The 21,584-nt window shown below is 42.6% G+C and overlaps 1 protein-coding gene across 5 annotated transcripts in view; it reads left to right on the top strand.

Moving 5' to 3' along the window:
- Window positions 1-21,584, top strand: part of TMTC1 (transmembrane O-mannosyltransferase targeting cadherins 1) — a 261,037-nt gene that overhangs the window by 116,877 nt on the left and 122,576 nt on the right. For 4 of the 5 annotated variants that reach the window (XM_059726488.1, XM_014609054.3, XM_059726487.1 and 1 more), the window contains one exon: window positions 6,718-6,907. The exons of the other annotated variant lie outside the window; for it this stretch is intronic. In XM_059726488.1, the coding sequence (XP_059582471.1) occupies window positions 6,718-6,907 (190 nt within the window). The remainder of the gene's footprint in view (window positions 1-6,717; window positions 6,908-21,584) is intronic. 5 annotated transcript variants of the gene reach the window in all.

Raw genomic sequence — 21,584 nt, forward strand, 5'->3', positions numbered from 1 at the left:
GACTTGTCAACTTGTGAGTGCCAATTAGGAAGCAAATTTCTCCAGGTATCTTCTCAGCATCACAAGTAACACTCCATTTTGTGTGGGATTAACTGCTGAAGAGAGAGAGAGAGAGTTGTAGAGAAAGATGTTTGAAGTAGGTATTTTTTCTCCCTTGAAATTCCAGCAGACGTGAGTAGTTATACAAAGAAGAAGGTGATCAATTTAACATGTATTTAATTGTCAACTAATTAAAAGAAAATAGTTACTGATTACAGGGAGGCCCCTAAAATGTAATTCAGTTTTAGAATGATTCCATGAGATTTCACCTCTTTTTAAAATGTACAAGTTTATTTGTACCTTGTGTCAGCTTCTGAAATATTGTTTTTTTTCAAAAGTTATGTTGACATTGAAACCTCCTTGCATTGAGACCTGCTGTACAGAAGACTTTGTGCTGGATTTACTTACAGATCATCATTCATACATTGTTAATGTGAAATCTCCCAACCTCATTTAAAGTCCAAAAGCAAAAAATAAGAACATTTCAAAATACATTTTAGAGATTTTGTGTTTTATTAAAATCTTGTAGTCTTCCTTCTTTATGAGTCTCAGATCCTGAATATTTTATTTTATTTTTTTTCTTTATAAAGTTCTCTGGAAGATCTTTTGCCTTACTTATCTACCTGTTACATCAGAAAACAATTTTGAATGCTACAAAGGTTTACTAAAAGCCATTTGCTTTTTGTTATTGTAACTGCCTGAGAGAGCACATCTGTAGTAAAGACTAAAGAAACAGATTTTGTCATTCCTGGAAATTTTAGAGCCAGATACTGCAGTAAGCAGCAGGTAGCTTTTTCTGTCAACATGGAACCACCTTGGCTATGTGCGGGTACAGAGATCTGGCTGTAGTTACCTCTTTTGTGAGATCTGTGCCTTTGTTGTTAGATCAGAGAGCTGGGATATATATATACAGGACCTTAGTGCTATTCTTGCAAGTGTCACTTTTTATGGAAGTTACTTCAGCCCTTTTGAAGTGTAGCACCTGCCTACCACAAGGGGATGATTTTAAGTTTAATCAGTGTTCACAAGTCCTTTGGAGATCCACAAGGAAAAGCCACAGTCTAAGGGTCTTGTTACACCTTATGCTATGAGCCACACAATTGTTGATCGGTGTTAGTGCTAGCTTGGTGTTTGGGGCAGTCACATGCACAGTCTAGACAGAAGAACCTTCTCTGACTGTCCCCCACTTGCACCACTGTGACTTGCCACTAGAGGACTGGTGAGCAGAGGCAGGACTAGAAGCTGTAGCTGTGTGTTGCCAGTGAAGGGCTGATGAGCCAGGATAGACTTCTGTTATAAGCAGGGATGTGAGAAATCCTGGGATACTGGAGGATTTCAACCTGGGTGGCACATCTGTGGGGAGTGGCCACACCTTGATGGAACAGGAGATGGGTAGTTCAGATCAGAGATAATCCTGCCCTGGAGTGGTGTAACTTTGAGCCACATAATGAGTGCTTAAAACCACTTAAAGGTATTGTGTGGGCAATCCAGGGGTTAAGAGCTCCAGGAGCTGCCCAAAAGTACCCTGTAACAAGGCCTTAAGTGTCATTATTACCACTATCATACTATCACTATCATACTATTATTTTTTAGCCTTGATTTTTATCCTTTATCGCTGTAGTAATGATTTCTAGCGCTATATTTTATGCAACTGACGGAGGAACATTTAAGACTAGACTTCCAAAATTGAAAGATCATCCAGATTTTGCAGGTCAGAAGCATTACAGATGGAATTCTTGCAACTTAGAAAGGCCTGCTGAAAATCAGAGCCCCATGTATCTTTCTGGGATCCTTGGTTTGTGTTTAAAGGCATGCAATTTTAATGAAGGTTTTCAGGATTGACAACAGGAGAAATAGCCAAAGGTTCTCTAAGTTGGTGTCTAGAGATGTGGACCAGCCAACTATTCTTGGCATATAATGTCTGTAATAGGGTTTAAAATAGCTCACTGCTAGTGGAAGAGTGTATTTAAGAAACACAGTGGTATGACTGTTCATAACTGAACAGAATGGTTGTCCTTTGGTAACCTGCCTCTGGCAATGAACTATGCAGAAAGTTCATGTGGAAGGTGAAAATCATCCAAGCCAAGGGAAAATAGATTAATTTACAAACCCCTCCTAATATGCACATGTCCTGAAGGCTATTTTCCATCATTGATCTGATCTAAGCTTTCCAGTAGAGTGAAGTGCTTTAAATTATATTTGGTCATATATCTATTCAGAATTCCTTTTGATTCTCATTAAACTGCCTCAATTTGCTGTAATAACAAACCCCATATATTTGCTACTTGCTGCATAAAGTTTTATCAAGTCTGATATTATGAGAGTGGATGCAGAAGGGCAACTTATCTGTTTTAACTATATACTTTTGGTATTTTGCCCATCTGTTTAAAGTGTTTTCTCCCTCCATCTTGAAAGGTTACAGACACACATGGTGGTCTGACACGTCTTCCTCATGGGCTGGATACTGAGTATATTGATACACAGGCTGCCCAAAGGGCTTCTTAGCTAATATGCATCACTTTTTTTCTGAAAAATGGTCCCCCTTAAGGCTTTGAGCACACAAAACTACCAAATCCTAGCCACTAGTACAGTATTGAAATATGGCATTATTTATTGATTGATATGAATGGCTTTCATTTAGAAATAAAGCCTTACTTAAAAATAAGGAGTAGAAGGATTTCTAAGCTGACATTAAGTCAAGTGAAAGGTCATGAGCAAATTTTGGAAGCCTTTTCTAATCTTCTGTGGCAGTGATTCTCAACCTTTTCAGACTCCAGGCAGCCCTCAGAAAATGCTAGCTCTTACCTTTCACTTGTTTTTTGACTATGGAAAAAACTATAGCAATTTTTCAGTTGTAAAGAATTTATCTGTGGATTTCCATTTGAAAACTCTAGGTTTGCCTTGTAAGTCATGTGTAGGTGTTTGCACACCTAAGGCCCTCTCTACATGTTACACTTAGGGTGTGATTAACCTAGCCACAAGGGTGCACCACCTGCTGCCAGCCTCTAGCTGACAAGGCTTGTGGTGGTGGCAGCATTCCAGTCCTGCTCTCGTTGTGAGCCTTATTAGCTGCAGGGCTTGCAGCAGGGAGAATGGTGCAGCTGCTGTAAGCTTCATTGGCTACGGGGCTCACAGCAGGGTCAGTGTCAGCAGCTGTGGGACTTTCAGCAGGAGCAGCAAGTCTTGTGAGGTGCAAGGCAGGTAGTAGGGAGACTGCTACTGCAACTGTGAGTCTTGCACTTCCTGAGGCTTGCAGCAGTGGCAGCATTCTTCCCACTGTGAGCTGTGCCCTGATAAAACTTGCAGCGATGGCAGCATCCTCTCCACTGTCCTCTCTGCGAGCCCTGCAGTCCCTGCTGGGAGCCCCACAACTGATGAGGTTCCTCCTGCTGTAAGCCCCACAGCCCATATTGGCTGCGGGGCTTGCTTCAGAGGCATGACAGGGAATGCTGCCCCCTGTCAGCCGTGTGGCTCATAGCCATGGGGGCCGGTGCAGGGAGAGCGCAGGATCATGCAGTACTTACCTGCAGTAAGAAGCAAAGGGATCAAACGCACGATCCCACAATTGCAACTCCTGCACATGTGACATCCCTTCAAAGGATCTCACAGCAACCAAGAGTGCTGTGGCACCCTGGCTGAGTACTGTAGTGTAAAGACTACTAACATGCTTCAGTTCCTTGCACTAAATTAGCACTGTTGCAGCCATAACGTGCTGTAGTAATATATAATCTCAGTAGCTCCCAGATACCCTGCTTACCTAAAATCATTGTTAATTTTGTACAGTATCTTTTGCCTCTTTTCGTAAAATATTGGATGGTGTTCTGCTTTTGTTTTCACAGCAGTGGTGCCTGTATGTAAGGTGTAGATGAAATGAACCTTTCTGTATGTCTTTGTACCTCTTAGGGATCATTTTAACAAACCTGTAAGGTACCATAATAATTGGGTGTTTATACATAACAGCTAGGCAGACACAGGTAAAAAAGTAATACACTTACATAAACTCATGTTTTGTCTACGTGCATGAGTCATCACTTTTTGCTTCTGCATATGGCTTGCCCTAATCTAAAACCAATTAAAGGTTCATAATCCTGAGAATATCACAGTTCTGCTCCATGTCTTTTGTGAGACAGCTCTTGTAAATGTGATTTGAAAGAGCAAAATCTTGCAGGTTTACAGGTAAGCAGGTGCGAAGATCCAGTTCTTTACTTGGATGCGCATGCAGTGTTCCTGTTTAAGTTCATGGAAAGCTTGCCCATGTCCCAGATAGCTGCTCATTCCCTTGCCTATAGTCCCAGTCTCTTCTCTATTGGGATTTTCAAAGTAATAAACATGGGAATCTTTAAAACAGATATATAGAGAGATTTTTTAGCTCTCTTTTGCCATCTGTCTGGTGGCCCCAAAGGTCACAATTGTAGTCAGACATCACTATAGCTATTTTAGGCTCTGTGTGCTTGTACACGTGATGGTCATCATGATGTACACATGATGAAAATGTCATTTGTGTGGCATAATGGCATCACACATTACATGTGTGCCAGTTTTGGGAGTTTTAAATATTTTTGCATTGTTGCAGACTGAACTACATCTGGATGTAGTTTAGTTTGCAGTGTTGCAAAATACAGTGATGCAGCTGTCAGTTTGCCTCCCCAGCTGCATGAGAGGTGGGCAGGCTCCACAGAAAAAAAGGATCGGGCCCTTTGCCGCTTCTGCCTTCTGAAGGCAGAAGCAGCGAGAGATCCGATCCTTTTTGTTTTTGGCAGAGCTTGCCCACCACTCCCGTGGCCAGGGGGCAAGCTGCCAGCAGGCCCAGCAGCCCATTAGCTGTGAGGAGCACCAGTCCTTCCCTCTGTGGCAGTGGCGCCCCCTGGGGTCACCCAGGTGGGCTGCTAGCAGGCAGGGGACTGCCCCAGGTTACAGGTAGCACCTGGCCAGATCCAACTCTTCCCCAAGCCTGCCAGGGCTTCCAGCACCATGTGCACTGTCCCCACTGCCTAGGACTGCCTAGGAACAGGGCAGCACGGGGAAGCAGTAGGAGGGTGGTTGGGTGTGCTGGTGGCTGGAGAAGGTGCCAGGGATGGTGCATGGGACACTAGAAGCCTGCCAATCACAAGCTTCCCCAAAACCCATCCAGACTTCCAGCAACCTGTGCACCATCCCCGCCTCCTTTTCTGGCTGTCAGCACACCCAGCTGCCCTCTTGCCACTGCTCTGCATTGCCCCAGGGGCAAGTCAGCCCATTCCCAGGCTATCCCAGCTGGCAGGAAGGTGGCGGGGACAGTGCACTGGGTACTGGAAGCTCCGGTGGGCTTGAGGAACAGTTGGATCTGGCTGGGTACAGCCTGTGAGCTGAGGGAGCCCCCAGCCCGCTTGCAGCCTGCCCGGACAGCCCTGGGCAGTGCTGCCACAAAGGGAAGGACTGGGATCCCCTGAAGCTCAAGCCCACTCAGCCCACTGGCAGCTCATCCCCCACCCTTGCCCCATCCACAGGAGAGGTGGGCAGGCTCCATGAAAAAAAAAAAAAGGATCAGCCCCTTGCTGCTTCTGCCTTCAGCCAGGTGCCTGCTGAAGGCAGTGAGGGGCACAATCCTTTATTTTTATTTTTTTGGCAAAGCCTGCCCATGGTCAGGGGACAAGCTTCTGGTGGGCTGAGCAGCCCCTTAGCTGTGGGGGCCCCTGGTTCTTCCCTCTGTGGCAGTGGTCACCCCCTTGGGTCACCTGGGTGGGCTGCTAGTGGGCTGGGGGCTGCTCCAGCTCAGAGGCAGCACCTGGCCTGATCCAACTCTTCCCCAAACCTGCCTGCTGGAAGCCACCTGGGTGCTGCTCCCCTGGGTAGGTTTAGGGAACAGTTGGATCGAGCTGGGTGCTGCCTCCGAGCCGGGGCAGCATCTGGCCTGTCCAGGCAGCCCTGTGGGGCACTGCCACTATAGAGGAAAGGACCGGGGCTCCCAGCAGCTCAGGAGCTACTCAGCCTGCTGGCAGCTCGCTCCCTGGCTGCGGGGAGGCTCCAGCTCTGACAAAAAAAAAAGATTGGGCCCTGTGATATAACGTGATAAAGTAATTGAAATGGTGGGTTTCAATTAAAAACCCAGTGTTTCAATTTAGAGGGCATAAAATAAACCTTGGGGATCAAACCCCCGTTGTGTTTAGAAGTGCCCTATGCTACCCAGGGATTTCTCTGTTCCAGGGATAATCCCCAAATAGTCAGTTAAACTAAGTCTAGGGCTGCTTTGCATTATAGGAGCCATGCAACAAACAGCCTTAGAAGACCAATGGGTAATGAGTGTTCTTAAATTAGCATTTAATTCTTTTTATATTAAAAAGTTGCATGGAATTAAAGCAGGCCAAGGTTAATAAATCACTTCACAACATAACTGTCGAATGAAATGCAGGTAGTCCTAAGTCACAAGTTGACACACAAGTCTTATACAAGGATAATTGGTATACAGTTATATGGGACATATACATAATAAATGTTGAAGTTAACCAGTGCATCACAGCATGTCTTATGTTTGCCAGGTGATGTGTTGCTGACTGTCTAGATTTCTTTTTTTCTTATGTATAATAGACAATAGATGACCATGCCTTGATCCGTGTGAAGTCATTCTGCTCACAACAGACAGAAAAGCTAACCTGGAACTGAGAAACTTTCTAAATATTGTATTTCCATTTCACTTTGCAGATTTCTAACTTATTCCTACCTTCTGGCCTTCAATGCTTGGCTTCTGCTGGCACCAATTACTTTATGCTACGATTGGCAGGTCGGGAGTATTCCTTTGATTGAGTCAATATGGGATGCGAGGAATTTAGCCACAATTCTCCTGGTGGTGGTTATGATGTTACTTAGTCTGCATTGCATAACAGCATTCAAGGTAATTAAAAAGTATGCTAAAATCATATCAATTAAATATTGTCTTTATTTCCTAGTCTTTGGAAGAAATGACCAATAAGTACAGACAGAAGTTTTTTTTCCAAAAAAGAATGAAAAGGGTTCCCCCCTCTCATTTCCTATAACTTTCATGACCAAACCCAAAAGATTAAATTCTACTATTAGTTGAATGCATCCAGTTCTCAGTGAATTTTATCCATACCTCTAAGGGTACTGAAACCTAAGAATGGGACACAAAATAAGAAAAAGATCCTAAATGATGTGAAATGATAATGCAGGGCATTTTAAAATGACCTGGCAATCATTATTTAATATAAGCTATACATCCTTTCTACTTGGCTTCACAATTCAGCAATTACAATACAAAAGAAAAATGATTTCACATTGGATTTGTATGGGACAGAGGTGTGGCATAGGTTTAAAAAAAACAGAGATCTTTGGTGATTATGGGCAGCTGCATGGTGGAAAGAAGGGTAGACTAACTAAATAAGATGCATATTGAGCACAAGCTTTCATGAACTCAAGTTCACTTAATCAGGTGCTATGAAAGGATAGAACAGAGCAGTGTATAAAATGAAGTGAATGATCTGAATACAAAAGTTGGCAAAAGAGGGCACGGAAGGAGGGAGTGGGGGGGTTCTGGGTGAGGCATACAAGCAAAGAACCCATAGGAACACAGAGGTCACACAAGCTAATCCTGGTAATAAAATAAGGATGTGTAGTCCCTGTTTAAACCATACTTAACACAGTCCAGTTTGTGCATGATTTCTTGTTCTGCTATTTCCTGTTCAAACTGGTTTTTAAAATGTTTTTGCCTGAGAACAGAAATCCTGAGGTTGGCAATGGAGTGTCCAGGGAGATTAAAGTGGTCTGACATAGGCCTTTGTGCCTTTTTCAGCTACGAGGTATAACTCTGAGTAGAAAAACATAGTTATCTAAGGGGTAGTTCTTTTTTTTTTTTTTTTTTTAAGAAATAAAATGTTCCTTTTCCTTAAGTGTACAGGTCAAAACCATGATATGGTAGTAGACAGTTCTCTTGAATTTGGTTGAAATGTGTGGTTCATGCATAGGCTGTTTCCATCACCAGAGTTTTCTCCGTGCTCTTGGAAAGAGAATTGAACTGATTAAAGCACTGTTGGATAGTTAGGCAATTCATTTGGATTCATTTAACACCACTGAATGCCTGATACAAAGGTGTGAAAACAGCTTCTTTATAGGACAGTGTCTCCTTGTTTATAGGAGAACGTCTCCTGCAATTCTCTTGTTTTTGTTTTTAATAGCTGAAGAGATTGATTTGGAATCAAAATCTTTGGGTAGGATTTTCAGAAGTGCTCAGCTTTGACATAAGACTTCCAAGGCAAGTCATAGAATCATATAATAGTAACTAGGAACTGGTTGAGAATGTGAAGGTGCAGTAGAAGGCAACTTGCATGTCAGTTACTGCAGAATGGTAGAGTTCAAGATTCTAAGGAAGGAAGGAAGGAGAGCAGCAGAATAAAGACACTGAGCATAAGAAAAGCAGGCTTGAACTCAAAGAACGTGTAAGCAGGATCCCTTGGGTGGTAAGTCTAAAGGTAGAAGGGGTCTAGAAGAGCTGGTCGTATTTTAAGAAGGCCTTATTATGGGCACAGGAGTAAACTATCCTGATGTGAAGAAAGAATAGTAAGTGCAACAAGGGGCCAGTCTGGCTAAACAGTGAGCCATTTAGTGAGTTGAAATTAAATCTTACAAAAATTGAAACTTGGCCATGTTACTAGGGGAGAGTATAAGAGTATCACATGGACATGCACAGAGAAAATCAGGAAGGCCAATACATGATTTGAGATTCAACTCAAGGGATGCTAAGGGATGAAAAGGGCAATAAAGGATTCTACAAGTTGGTCTAATAAAAGATATCAGATTTACCTAAAGAACCTTGTCTGCCTATGTTCTTAAACCAGGGGCAGGTAATTATTTTGAGCGGGGGGCAGCTTACTGAGTTTTGGCAAGCTATCAAGGGCCACATGACAGGCAACCGGGGCCAGATAAATATTAATTTTCTAAATGTTTAGGGGCCCTGCGGGCCAGATAGAATGGCCTGGCGAGCTGCATCCAGCCCACAGGCTGCATTTTGCCCACCCCTGCTTTAGACCAACATGGTTACAACCTACACCCCTGAAAAATAAGAGGAAGACTAAGGAAAGGGTAGGTCTCTTACTGAATGCAGAAGGCAATCTAGTAACAGATGATTTCGAGAAAGATGAAATACCACATTTACTCACATACCACATGCACTCCTTCTGAGCTGGAATCAAAGCTTATGCATTCAGTGGTGGCTGCATAGGAGCTATAATGGTTTCTGGGGCTCTGTTTCTTTCCCAGCCACAGAAAGGGAGGGGTAGAGTGCAGTCATCTGCTTGCAGCTAATTTAAGTCTTTCACAGCTGCTTCTGTAATATTTGGTTATGTTGTCATTGTCACCTGTGGGTATGGTCATGGTGTCCCAAGGAGGATGAGTTATGGTGTGAAACAAATAACTGTAGCAGATAAACTTCCTAGAACTAAACTGTCCCATTTTTATTTGTATGTTTCTATCATTTTTTTTAAAGTGAGGAGTGGGAAGGAGCACAGAAAATATAAATTGAATTGTGGGCATAATTTTTTATGATTAGACTCAAAACACATTTTGAATGGGAGAGCAGTGGCTGTTTAATGTGACACGGCTCATTTGTAAGAATACAGACCATTCTTCTACCAGGCAAGTGGCAGGCTGTTGCTGCCTAGTTGCAATCTGTATCTAGCATAAGGCACATCAGGTTATTTCACATTTTTTGTTACATCAAATGTTCTCTTTAAAAAAAAAAATTAAAATGTAAATTCACAGAACTGTTGTTTGCCATTTTTCTCCTTTCATAATATGTTGGAATCAGGAAGCGAGGTTACAGTTTGATTAAGGAATGATTTTAATATTAATAAGGCAAGAGTTACAGTATATGTGCATGCATTCATGTGTGCGCGCGCACACACACACACACACACACACACACAGAGTCTCTTAGTTTTTCATTAATATATACTTCATTTTCCATTAATGCAGCATGGATGTGGGTATACACTCTGGATGTTCATAATATTTTTTTTTTCTTTGGTGCAAGGCATAGAAATATTGCAAAAGACTGGCAACAACAAAGAACTTCAGGCAGGAAATGTTATATTTTGTTTTGAGCAAGGAGGTAGATGGGTATGTGTGCATTCACACAGTGAGTTGTGGATTATATTACATCAAATGCATTTACAGAGTGCATGTATTATTGGACTGATGCCTTCATTATCATCGAATTTTAAATGGGACTAATTTGTTGGTGACATATGATGAAGATAATAACCCTTTTGGAATGTACATGTGCTGCTGATAAAAGATGTTTAAGCCATGCAAGTTGATTGTTTTAATTTCATTTTATAAATACTTTATTTTTAAACCCCAACAGGAACATGAACTGATCACGCCAAGGTTTCTTTTCCCCAGTTTGACATATGCCATGCTTGGAATGCAGCCATGTATTTTATTAGAGTGAGTTTTTACACTGAAAACAGCACAAGTCACAGAGGCAATTGTCCAGTTTTTGATCATTTAGAGCAGTGGTGACCAACCTTTTTGGCTGGCATACCACTAGTTAATAGGTCTGTGCGAAGTGGCTAGTATTCACTTTGGATTCGGATTCAGCTGATTCGGGGAACAGTGATTCGATTTGGTGATTCGAATTGCTGTCCCAAATTGAGTCGGCCAAATCTGATTCAGAGATTCAGTTGCTGCCAGATCAGCCAAATCTCCGAATCACACAGCCCCCATCCCCTGCCCACTCTCCCAGCCCCTCCCGACCCCAGCTCCCGGCTCTTTGAAAAAAAAGCCCCCACTCACTGGCTCCTGCTTGGCGTGGGGGGGAGCGATCTCCACTGCCCTGCACTGTGCAAGGGGCCCCTAGAAGCCCTGAGGCCACTGCAGCAGCTGGTGAGCCCGGGGCTGGGGGAGTGGGCGGGGGTCGGGGGACTCATGACAGAACCCCCCACACAGTGTGGGGCACTGGGGGGTAGTGAGGATTGTGTCCCCTCCCCCCCCCCTTGCTGGGCAGCATCCACTGAGTAGGGGCTTTTTTTGAAATAACTGGGAGCTGGGGCTGAGCATGGCAGCAATGGGGGGGGTACTTGGGGGGACTGGGGGAGCAGGCAGGGAATGGGGCCTGGCAGGGGACCCCCATGGTCCTCTCCCCCCTCTACGAGCATCTCCTCCCCTGCCTCCTACTTACCGGCACGGAGTCCATGTCCAGCTCTCTTCTGCCACCATTGGGGACTGCCTGAATTGCTGAAGCTCTCTGAATCTTTTCCGAATCGATTCGGAGAGTTTCAAATCAATTTGGACCTTCTAATTTGTCTCCTGATTCGATTCGGATTCAGAGATTTGGCCACCGAATCGGGCTGAATCTCCTTCGATTTGAATCAGCACCCAAAGCTTTGCACAGCCCAACTAGCTAAGTCCTGAGCCTCCCCAAGTGCTGCTTTGATCCTCTGATCCCAGAGGCTACCTGATAGAGTTTGTTTCCTGGGGAGCTGGAATGGAGGTAGGGTGCAGGATCTGGCCAAGCAATGCAGAGTTGGGAAAGGACACTGCTGTAAGAGAGGTATCACCAGAGCCAGTATAACCCTTCTTTGGCTCTGCAGTTGCCACAGTTTTTATATAGCAAGTGGGATCTAAAGCCCTGAATTTGGTGGCAGCCTCAGGGCCAGGGAAAGGTTAACCTGGCTTGTGACAGTGATACCTGGCAGCACCTCTCACAAAAGCACCTTCTCCTTTCTGCTTCACTTGAGGCTGGACCGCTGCTTCTTCCATTCCTATGCTTTCTTTTATTGAGCACCCAGGGTATTCATGCTACACACAGCTGCCTGTGCCACCATGCCTCAGGTTGGTCAGCCCTGGTTCAGAGGAATGAGAATCACTACTTCTCTTTCCCTTTTCCTCTGTTTCTGTCCATTGCAACTTTGCTTCCCTGCCTGCATAACAAGGAAATGCATCAGCAAATTCTGTTTCTTAATACCCTCTTTAGTAGCCTTTATTAAGTGGGTCTCCTGTACATGGAAGGTTCCTGCCTGCTTTCTAAGCCTAAAAGGGCACAAAGAGCTATGCAACCAGCAGACAGCTGAGTAAGACTTGCTACTCCATCTCAGATTTTAGATCTGCTGGCACTTTTTTGTTGTTGTTGCAATAAACTGCCTTACTGCACTTGACAGCAAATGACAAGTAACAAATTGTTCCTGAGAGGGCTTGGGAAGGGGCTTGTTTTCTGCAGCACTTTCATTGCTCTCTGATCTCTGACTGAGATTTTTGCGGTGCAACTCTTAGGCCAAGATTTCCAGTAATGACTAGATTTTGGATGTCCAGTTTGGGACTACTTTAATGGAGCTTGATATCCAGCAGATACGTGCCCTGCCTTTTCTGAAAATCAGACCTCTCTTAAGTTGTCTCAGCCTGAGAAGTTGGAATCAACAGTCACTACTGAAAATCTTCACCTCACATTCCCTTCTCCAGTGTAGTGATGGAATCACTATTAGAGTGAAAAAATTTCCAGACAGAGCTACTATAAGTATTTAAGTAACTAAATGAATTATATTAAGCTATTTGAAATCTGTGTGTGTGTGTAGAGAAAGGAGGGGTAGGTTAAAGAGGCCATAAAATACCATTGTCAATACTTAGTTATCCATATCTAAAAAATATATATATCTATTTCAGCTGCTGTTTACTTGGTCTACAGCTGTTTCTGAAAGTTTCTCTTTGTTCCACAGGTCTGCTGTCCTTTCCCTCTCCATGGGCATTTATACATGTCCTGTGGAAGTACGTGTGTGGGGGGGAGTGCTTTAATTAGAGCAGCTCTGAGAGCCACTCTAATTAAAGTGCCCAAAATTTGATGTGTATCAGTGTCCCCGTGCTAAAAAAATGGCGGTAGGGGCGCTTTAAAGCTTGTTGAACAAACTTTAGTTAAAGTGCCCCTGCTGCCATTTTTCAGTGTGGAGATGCTAATACATGTGACACTGGAGTCTGCTGGAGCACTGGAGATTAATTAAATCTGCTCTGACACGCTGTAATTACAGATCGTCAGAGAAGCCTCACTGCACGTGTATAAGTCCCCTAACTGACTATTTTCATGTACATAATGGAGTTGAACAAAAGTTATGTTTTTATCTGATATTTGGTATAGGCTGTATCTGATTCTTTCTCAGGGTATTTTGTGGCCAAAGCCTATCTAACTTCTGTCCCAATTTGATATTTGCTGCTGCTGTTGTTGATATTTGAGATCTGCTATTACGAAACAAATCTGTCTTTTTCCAATGAAAAAGGACAGAAGCAGGAATAAATGTTGTAAGCCCAATGTTAACAACAAAGAAAAGAACTGTTCTACCTTCCAGTTTCAGGGTTAGGTCACTTAGGCTAGGGACAGACATTCAGAAAGCCTGAAGCTAGTCTAACCTGGCTAGGCTGAACCAGTTTCCAACCACACAGACAATCTCTCTGGACTGGGGAAACTCAGGCACATGCCTGTAGTGGCTCAAGCTGGAAGCCAGGGCGGCACTAGAGCAGCCCTCCCTGCTCTTCCACAATGCTGAGCTGAGGGGGGCATGGCCAGGCCCCAGCAGGGCTCTGATTAGGTAGGGGTTTGAACCCCCACCCTGCCTGCAGTCCCAGGCTTTTCCCCACTTGCTGCTCAAGGTGCAGGAGTGTTGCCAGCCTATAGCCCTCAACTAGCACTCTGAGGCAAGGTGTGGCGTGCAGTGCCTGCATCTGTTGATGATAGTTTTTCACTCTCCTTCCCTGCTTCTGTATACATTACTGCCTGCACCAAACTGACAGGCAAGCAAGCCAGGGGAAGAGGGGAGCGGGGAGCTGATAACAGTGTTAATCATACTTATCTCACTGTTTATTGCCCCATTAAGAAAACAGAGAGACATTACCAACTATCTGTTGATTCAGCATGTGGTCTGCTAGCTAATGCCTAGATAAGTTCTCCGCAAGGCAGAGGGGAGGGGGGAATTCTTGCTTAACAGGGAGTGGTGAGGGGGAGGTGGGGAGCAAATGGCTCTTAAACAGCTTTTCCAAGGAAGGACATTAAGCTACCTGTTGCATAGCTCCAAAAAGCCTGTTTGCTTTGGTCATCTCCCACAGCATGGACTGTAGCCAGCATGTGGCCTGCTAGCTAATGCTGAGGTGTCTGTGAGGGATGGGGAATGCCTGCTTAGCACAGAGTTGCGGTGGGGGGAGCAGAAGCCAGGCGGAAGCCTGCAGAGACTGCTGAGCTCCAGCCAGGGAGCAGAGGGGAGGGGCCAGCCCTGCTGTGGAGCATATAGCCCTGCCCAGCCAGAAAGCCTGCTGCCGTGCTGGGGGAGTCTGATTTAACTTAAATCAGGAAGGGGTCTGGGACAGACATTACATAAATTGGTTTGAGCCAAATCAGTTAAGTGTGATACTACATTCAGCCAGGTTTATCTCAGACCAGGCTCAGCCATTTTGAAACTGGTTTATGTGCACTGAAAATCTGTTTTGTTACAGGTTTAAACCAGTTTCTGATCACTTAAACTGGTTTATGTGTAATGTCTGTCCCTAGCCTTACAGGAGGGATGCTGAATTCACTGGCCTGGTTTTAAATTCTCACTATGACAGTAAGGGGAGACAGGTCATCTGCTCCCAAATTGTACCCCATTTTGGAACAATACCAGTTCCCAAATGCTTCAAAGATTCTGCAAGGTGGAGAAGGCTATTTATCAACTATATATATATGACTTTCTGGAAAGCACAGTCCTTTTCATAAAAGCTCCATTTTAAATAAATCCTACTTGAGACAGTCAGTGGCAGGGTACAATTGCGGGGTACAGGTCATTTACCTCCATCTGGTCCTGGAGATGGTCACCAGCAAAAGCACTGCATACAGTACTAGACTTCCCAGCTGAGTTAATTGTGGGGGAGAGGGTTGGGGATAGAATGATTCCTATTGTATTGTCAAGACAACAACTCTTTTATTGGCATGTCACAATTATTCAGTGAGCCTGAAAGGAAAACCCTTTAAGTGTTTGAAATGCCTTTCGACATGGCATTATTAGGTCATTGCTTAATTAGTAATGCTATTAAATTGCAACTGATCTACTTGTAGCTGTAAAACGTCCAGAGCATACAATGGATCAGATTCCACACTCCATGCTGGAGAATTATTGGGTGCAAACCCTGAATAGGATCTAGACCTAGTGAGTTTTGTAGAAGGAAAACTCAGGCAGGTGTTGAGGGCAGTTATTCAGAGCACAAGGAATGTGGACAGTGGTAGTACAGAAACATATAACTGAAAGACCCTGGGGGGATTTAGCATGTCTCATGACTGACTTCATTCCCTCTGCCCTACCAGTGAACTCATCTTGTCTTTAAACTCATGATTAACACTGCCAAAGATACTTTTTTTTGTACCAAAGTTACTAATTCTTGTACCTTATCCTTGTCTGCAGAAGAAACTGTCATGAGATGCTGAAAAGACAGAGCTAAAATATATATGTTTGTTCCTAGCTGGAAAAGAAAGGTGATTTATTTAAGACCAAAAAATCTCTAGTGGCCTGTAGGTTGTTTGTTAGTGAATTTGTCATACTGTTCTGCATGTTATAGCTACATAGGATAGGGTGTGATCTTTTTTAGATTATAAATGCTACATGCAATTAAGGAAAAATATCATGCCCACAGGCGCTGACTCTTATTTTTGCTGGGAGGTGCTAAAATGATGAGCCAGTGGAAAGTTTTATGCATTTCAGGTCACAGCCCTCTTTCCGAAGCAGGCCAGAGCCCCCGGGCCCCCACATACTTGGCATCTCTGATTATGCCATTGTATGTATATGCAATTGTCCATTAACTTTTACTTGAGATATTTAAGGTAGAGCTGGCTATGCCATTTCTCCTTTAAATACGGCAGGACATTTTATACTGAATTATAATGTATCTGTGCTTACCTGTGATTTCTTTCTGGAAATGCCCTTTTATACAGTGGTTTATAAACAGGAAGACAAAGCTGACAGATTCCTCAGTCCCACACACTGTGTTCCCTGGCTCTAAATGTTTAATAAGGTCATAGTCAGGGATTGATTTTTTTATATATATGCTTTTTCTATAGTTTTCACTAGAACTTGCTATGTATCTTCTGTCATGCTATTTACAGTAGACTGCAATTCTGAGACTTCTGCATGACTTCCCTTGTTTGGCATTTCTTTAATAAATCACTGTCTATGGACCTTTCTAGGGAGCAATTACCTTTTAAAATTTTCTCTAGTACTAACAGTACATTTTTTGGGAGTATGTCTAGCAAAATTCTTTTGTCACAACCCCCCAAGAACAATACCAGTTCCCAAATGCTTCAAAGACTCTGCAAGGTGAAGAAGACTATTTATCGACTGCATATATCTGGCTAGCTGGAAACCACAATCATTTTCATAAAAGCTGCATTTAAAATAAATCCTGCTTTCATTTTCTTGAGGGTCCACTTGAATTCCTGACAGCGCTGCTAAGGTCACTACTGCTGTTCTTAATACTTAGCAGTGAGGTTTTTCATGCCTCTTTTGTTGTTAACATTTGCTTCAGGGAGGGAACAATTAAACCTTAAAAGACTCTGCTTAGCTAAAACTGAAGGCAGAGAAAGGAAAAATTCCTCACAGGAACTCTGTATGTCTTGCTGACAGACTTTTAAGAGCATAGAAAACTGCAAGCTGATCAGCTAAGCATCTTTGCTGTTGATGGAAAATACCATAAAAGCCTTGCTGGGGTGTTAGGCATGTCAAGCAGAAAATGCAAGCAAAAGGAGGCATTTTTTGTAAGTAACTGTCAACCTGGCAAAAATACTTTCTTTGCATACCTATTTTTCACCCTCGTGATCATTTGAGCTGAAAGAAAAAGCAGGTTAGGACTGCTTTACTGAGTAGGTACAGCTGAAACTGAAATATTTTGTTAGTTTTCAGACAAACAGATATCCTCAGTACCTCACAAGATGGGCTCTTATCTCCTATAAGATTTTTTTTCATATAGATAAATAATGTTGACATTTTTGCTTTTTTGCACTAAAAATGTTGTTTTGGAGTATGTTTTTTTTTTTTTGCTTTATCCCCTGTGCCTCCTCCCTCTTAGATGCTGCTGCTGTATCCTCTTACAGCACCCTCTGATGGGGAAAAAACCCTTGCATTGCGAAGTCTGTTGGGGAGTAAAAAGATCATTCTTGATGTCATTGGGCTTCAGGTTGTGTACAAACATAGTGCTAAATAAAATGAATTAAGGGAAGATGAGATGGTGATAAGTTTGTTTTTGTTGTTGTTGTGCTTCTCCCCCCCCCCCCCCCCCTTTTTTTTTTCTCAGTTGGTTTGTGATGCACAGCTGGGCTCCAAGGTCTGTCCTATTATTTTTATTATGCTCCTCCTATTACTTGGTGAGTGGTAAAACCCTTGAGAAGCAAATTACCTTCACATATAAAACTAGCATGCTCCAGCCATTGTGCTTTATCTTTGTTCTTTCTTCATGCACTACAGCACCCTACTGCCTCTGAATGAAAAAGGAAGGAGAAAAAACATGAAGGTCAAACATTTTTGTAAATCCTGGAGCCAACTTGTTTTTCCTTTTCCTCTTCAGAATGTGACATGTCTAATTTAAAGTATGCCCACCCTACTGCATGCTGTTAGAGAAGACCATTAAGAAGTGCAATTAGAGGTTTTAGGGATTAAGACAGATCAAGTGAATCCATTGAATCAGAAAGCCACTGGAAAGCCAAATAATGAAGACTTGGATGTGATTAATCACCCTGAGTTTGAACATATCTTCTAGCTAGCTACAAGTATAGTGTCAAACCTGTTTATAAATGGATGGAAAAATGACAGATACTATCTACCAAAAAACCCATGTCTCAGTAAATTAAATTCCTGCTTCTTGCACTGGGTCTCAGAATTGGAAATGCCTTACTTTTTTTTGTTCATTATAAAGAGCCTGATTTTTAAAGATGCTGAGCATCCATGGCTCCTACTGACTTTAGTAGGAGTTGTAACTGCAGAGTCCTTATGTAAATCAAGCCCTAGTTCACATTATGGTAGCATTAATTTTGTTTTCTTTTCTAAAAGCAGAAAATGGATATCATTAGATTAGGTCTTATCATGTATGATCCATCCTGAAGACTTCCAGTGAAGTACTCCCTGGTCAGGCAACTGGTGATGATTTCATAGGCTAGCAATCACTTTCTTGCTCAGGTGTGTGACAAGCATGTGTGCGTTTGTGTGTATCACTGTTTCCAATCCAATGAAACTTTTTTTACTGACATTCTGCAGACTTTTTTTTTTTTACTGACAGTCAAACTTTCACTGACACATGATTTTAATGATAAGTGTTTTATATAATGTAGATGTAATTCTTCTGCCAGGCTCTGCCCTGCTTCCAGGCCTCAGTTAAAAGAGTTGGGTTCAGATCTAGGGGTTTAACTGCAACCACAGTAAAAAAGTAAAAAAGTTTGGTTGTCAGTAAAAAATAGTTTTTAATAAAAAATGTTCTTGGTTTGGTAACCCTGTTTGACTGCAGTAATGGTTTTACACCATGATGCCCACCCCACCCCCAGAGGCCCCCTGCTCACTGACCCTTACACCTTGATGCCCCTGACTGAACTCTGCACTATGCCCCCCAACTTCCAGTCAACCCCTGTTGGACCTCCTTCCCCCTGGTCCTGGCGCAGACCCCTAAAGAAGCCTACCTGCAATCCAGCAGTGTTATAGGCCACTGGTGCTGTGCTCCATCGGAGCTTCGACACTGTATCTAGTTGCTTCCCCCCCCATGGAGTTTTAATCAGCTGCAGCTGCTTAAAGTCTTTTTTGGATTTTATGGATAGGTATTCTTAGCCTGATTTTTAAATTTTTTGTTTTTACTGACTCTTCATAAATTAATGGGCAGCTGAGAACCTGTGGTGTGTATACTAGTAGTGCTGAAGAGCAATAAAGTAGGTTTTCTTTGCTGTTGAATGCTAGGAATGGGACAGACCCTGCTAAACAGTTTAAAGTGCAGTTAAAGCAGTTGAATGGTGACTGTAAAACAGTGCTATGCATCTCCATGTTTCTGACCTTCAGTGACTTAATGTCAGATCTCCTTTCTTCTACCTGTGATGAATATTGGTGTTTTTTTTCAGTGCTTGAAAGAGAGATCTCCAAAGGAAAACCAAGTTGTTGTAGGAACGAGGTATGAGGGAACTATTGAACTGAGGTTGGATATTCAAAGGGCATGGTACTCCTGAAGACACTATCTTTTGGATGAATCAGCTAGGGCAGCCCATGAACTTGGGATAATTACTGTAAGACTTGGGGTAGTTCAGTTTCATTCCCTAGCAAAGTACTAGCTTGAGCAGTTCTACTTTGCCAACAATTTCTGCTGAAATCTCAGTTAAGTGTGTTCTCCTTCTCTATGTACCCCATTTCCTGATCTTTTAATATTATTGCAAGCCAGTCAATATCCTGGATTGAATTTGTCATCCCATTTCTAGGCATCTGAAATGTGTGTGTGGGGTTTTTTTACCCCATTTCTCTTGGAAGTAGTGGGTATTAGCAACTACAGCAGCACAGCTGTGGATTCTTTGTCCCCAGCTGCCTTATCCCAAAGGGAGTTAAAATTGCAGACAGGCTACTTGGATTCTGGCTGTCGGCAAAGGCACAGAGAGTTTACAGCAGCAGAAGAACAGGCATTGAGGACATGTCCTTTCTGTCCTGACATGCCTTCCTTTGCTGCTTGCATCACAGCTGCCAAATGGAGTAGCTATGCTACCTCATCTAGCTTTAGCTTGGCAGAGATCTGCCCAGGAACAGGGATGAATCTTCGGCTGACCTAAGTGCACTGAACACTGCTTATGTACTCATTTAAAGGGAATTTAGCAGGCTAGCAAATCTGACTCTAATTTAATCTTATATGTAGGAGGTGCAGCTAGGCATTTGCAAATCCTACTACTTTGTAATGTGGCAAAATGGGAAGAAATGAGATGCAAACAAGTTAGTATTGACCCAGTGAATTGTGAAGCCAAAAACAGTTGAGAAATGTGATGAATACTGTGCACTATAAGCATATGTGCAGCTCATGAAAGCACTGTCTTTTGGATGAATCAGCTGAGGTAGCCCATCAATTTGGAATATTTTTTGTAAGACTTGTATACAGTCTTGAGGGATGCATGAATAAGAGTCAAGAATGAACTGAAGACTTGCCATATTTATTCAAATCCAAAGCAAGGCAGTTTTCTTGATTTATTGATCTGTTGATATAATTTGGTCTTGGAGTGAGTTGCTGAATTCTCTGCAATTTTGCTAGAGAGAGAGTGAGGAATTTCTGTTCTCCCTATAGGAGAACAGTCTACTTTTAATTTTAAGTGAGTGAAGCTTTGCAGATTCTTTTATTTTAAATCCTTCTTTTGCTAATTTTTTTATTACAACATAAGAGAGACCAACCCTACCAGTGGTACTATTTGGAAATCATACTAATTTAGAACAATCATTCTGAGCATTTCTTTGATTAAAGAAAACTGGCTTGCTGTCAACAAATTAGAGTCTTTGTTAACTCAAAGGTGTAAGAATGTGATGGGTGCCATCCTGGGACAAAGTGAAAGTCTATCTAGTCCAGTATCTTGTCTCCAGCAGTGGCAAGTAGTGGATGTTTTAGAAGAGAATAAAAATGGGGCATGTGTTGAGTGATACATCCCCTGTCATATACTCTGAGCTGCCAGAGGTCAGAGGTTTAGGGCTGTCCTGTGCCTGAGGCTGCATCCCTGACTGTTATGTTTAATAGCTTCAGATGGACATATCCTTCATAAATTGGTCTAAACCCTATTTGAGCTCAGTTATACTGTTTGCCTTGACAATGGCCTTTTGCAATATATTCCATAAGTTAATTATTTATTGCTTAAACATGAACTTCCTTTTTGTTTCTTTTAAACATGCTGCCTGGTAATTTAATCAGATCCTCCTAGTTCTTCTGTTATGAGAGATAGGGAAAAATAGTCCCCTATTTATTTCCCCCCCCATCATTTGTGGTTTTATAGATATCCTACCACCCCTCAGTGAACTGTTTTCCAAACCAAAGAGTCCTAATCTCTTCAGTCTTTCCTTGTATGGAAGATGTTCTATACTCCCAATTGTCTTTCTTGCTTTTCTCTGTATTTTTTCTAGGTTTAATGCATATTTTTCTGAAAAGCAGCAACTGGAACTACATGCAGCATTCAAGATGCGGGCACACCATGGCTTTATATAATGGCATGAGGATATTTTCTGATTTGTTTTCAGTTCCTTTCTTAATGATTCATAGCATTCCATTTGCCTTTTTGATTGCTTCTGTATGTTGAACTAATGTTTTTAAAGACTATCTATGACTTCAAGATTTCTTTTCCCCGCTCTGCATGTTAATGACTAATTTGGAGACCATCACTGTTTGTGACTCTTCACCCTCCACTTTGGATTTGACTGTCCAGAATAATTTTCTGTTATCTGCAGTCTTACCACTTCACCTCCTGATTCCAGGTCATTTACAAATATGTTGCACAGCATAGGTTGCAGCTGAGATCCTTGGGGGACCCTACTGTCCCTCTGCCATCAATTTCTTAAGATCTACAATATTGG

The sequence above is a fragment of the Alligator mississippiensis genome, chromosome 4, assembly GCF_030867095.1.
Source record: "Alligator mississippiensis isolate rAllMis1 chromosome 4, rAllMis1, whole genome shotgun sequence".
Taxonomy (NCBI): domain Eukaryota; kingdom Metazoa; phylum Chordata; order Crocodylia; family Alligatoridae; genus Alligator; species Alligator mississippiensis.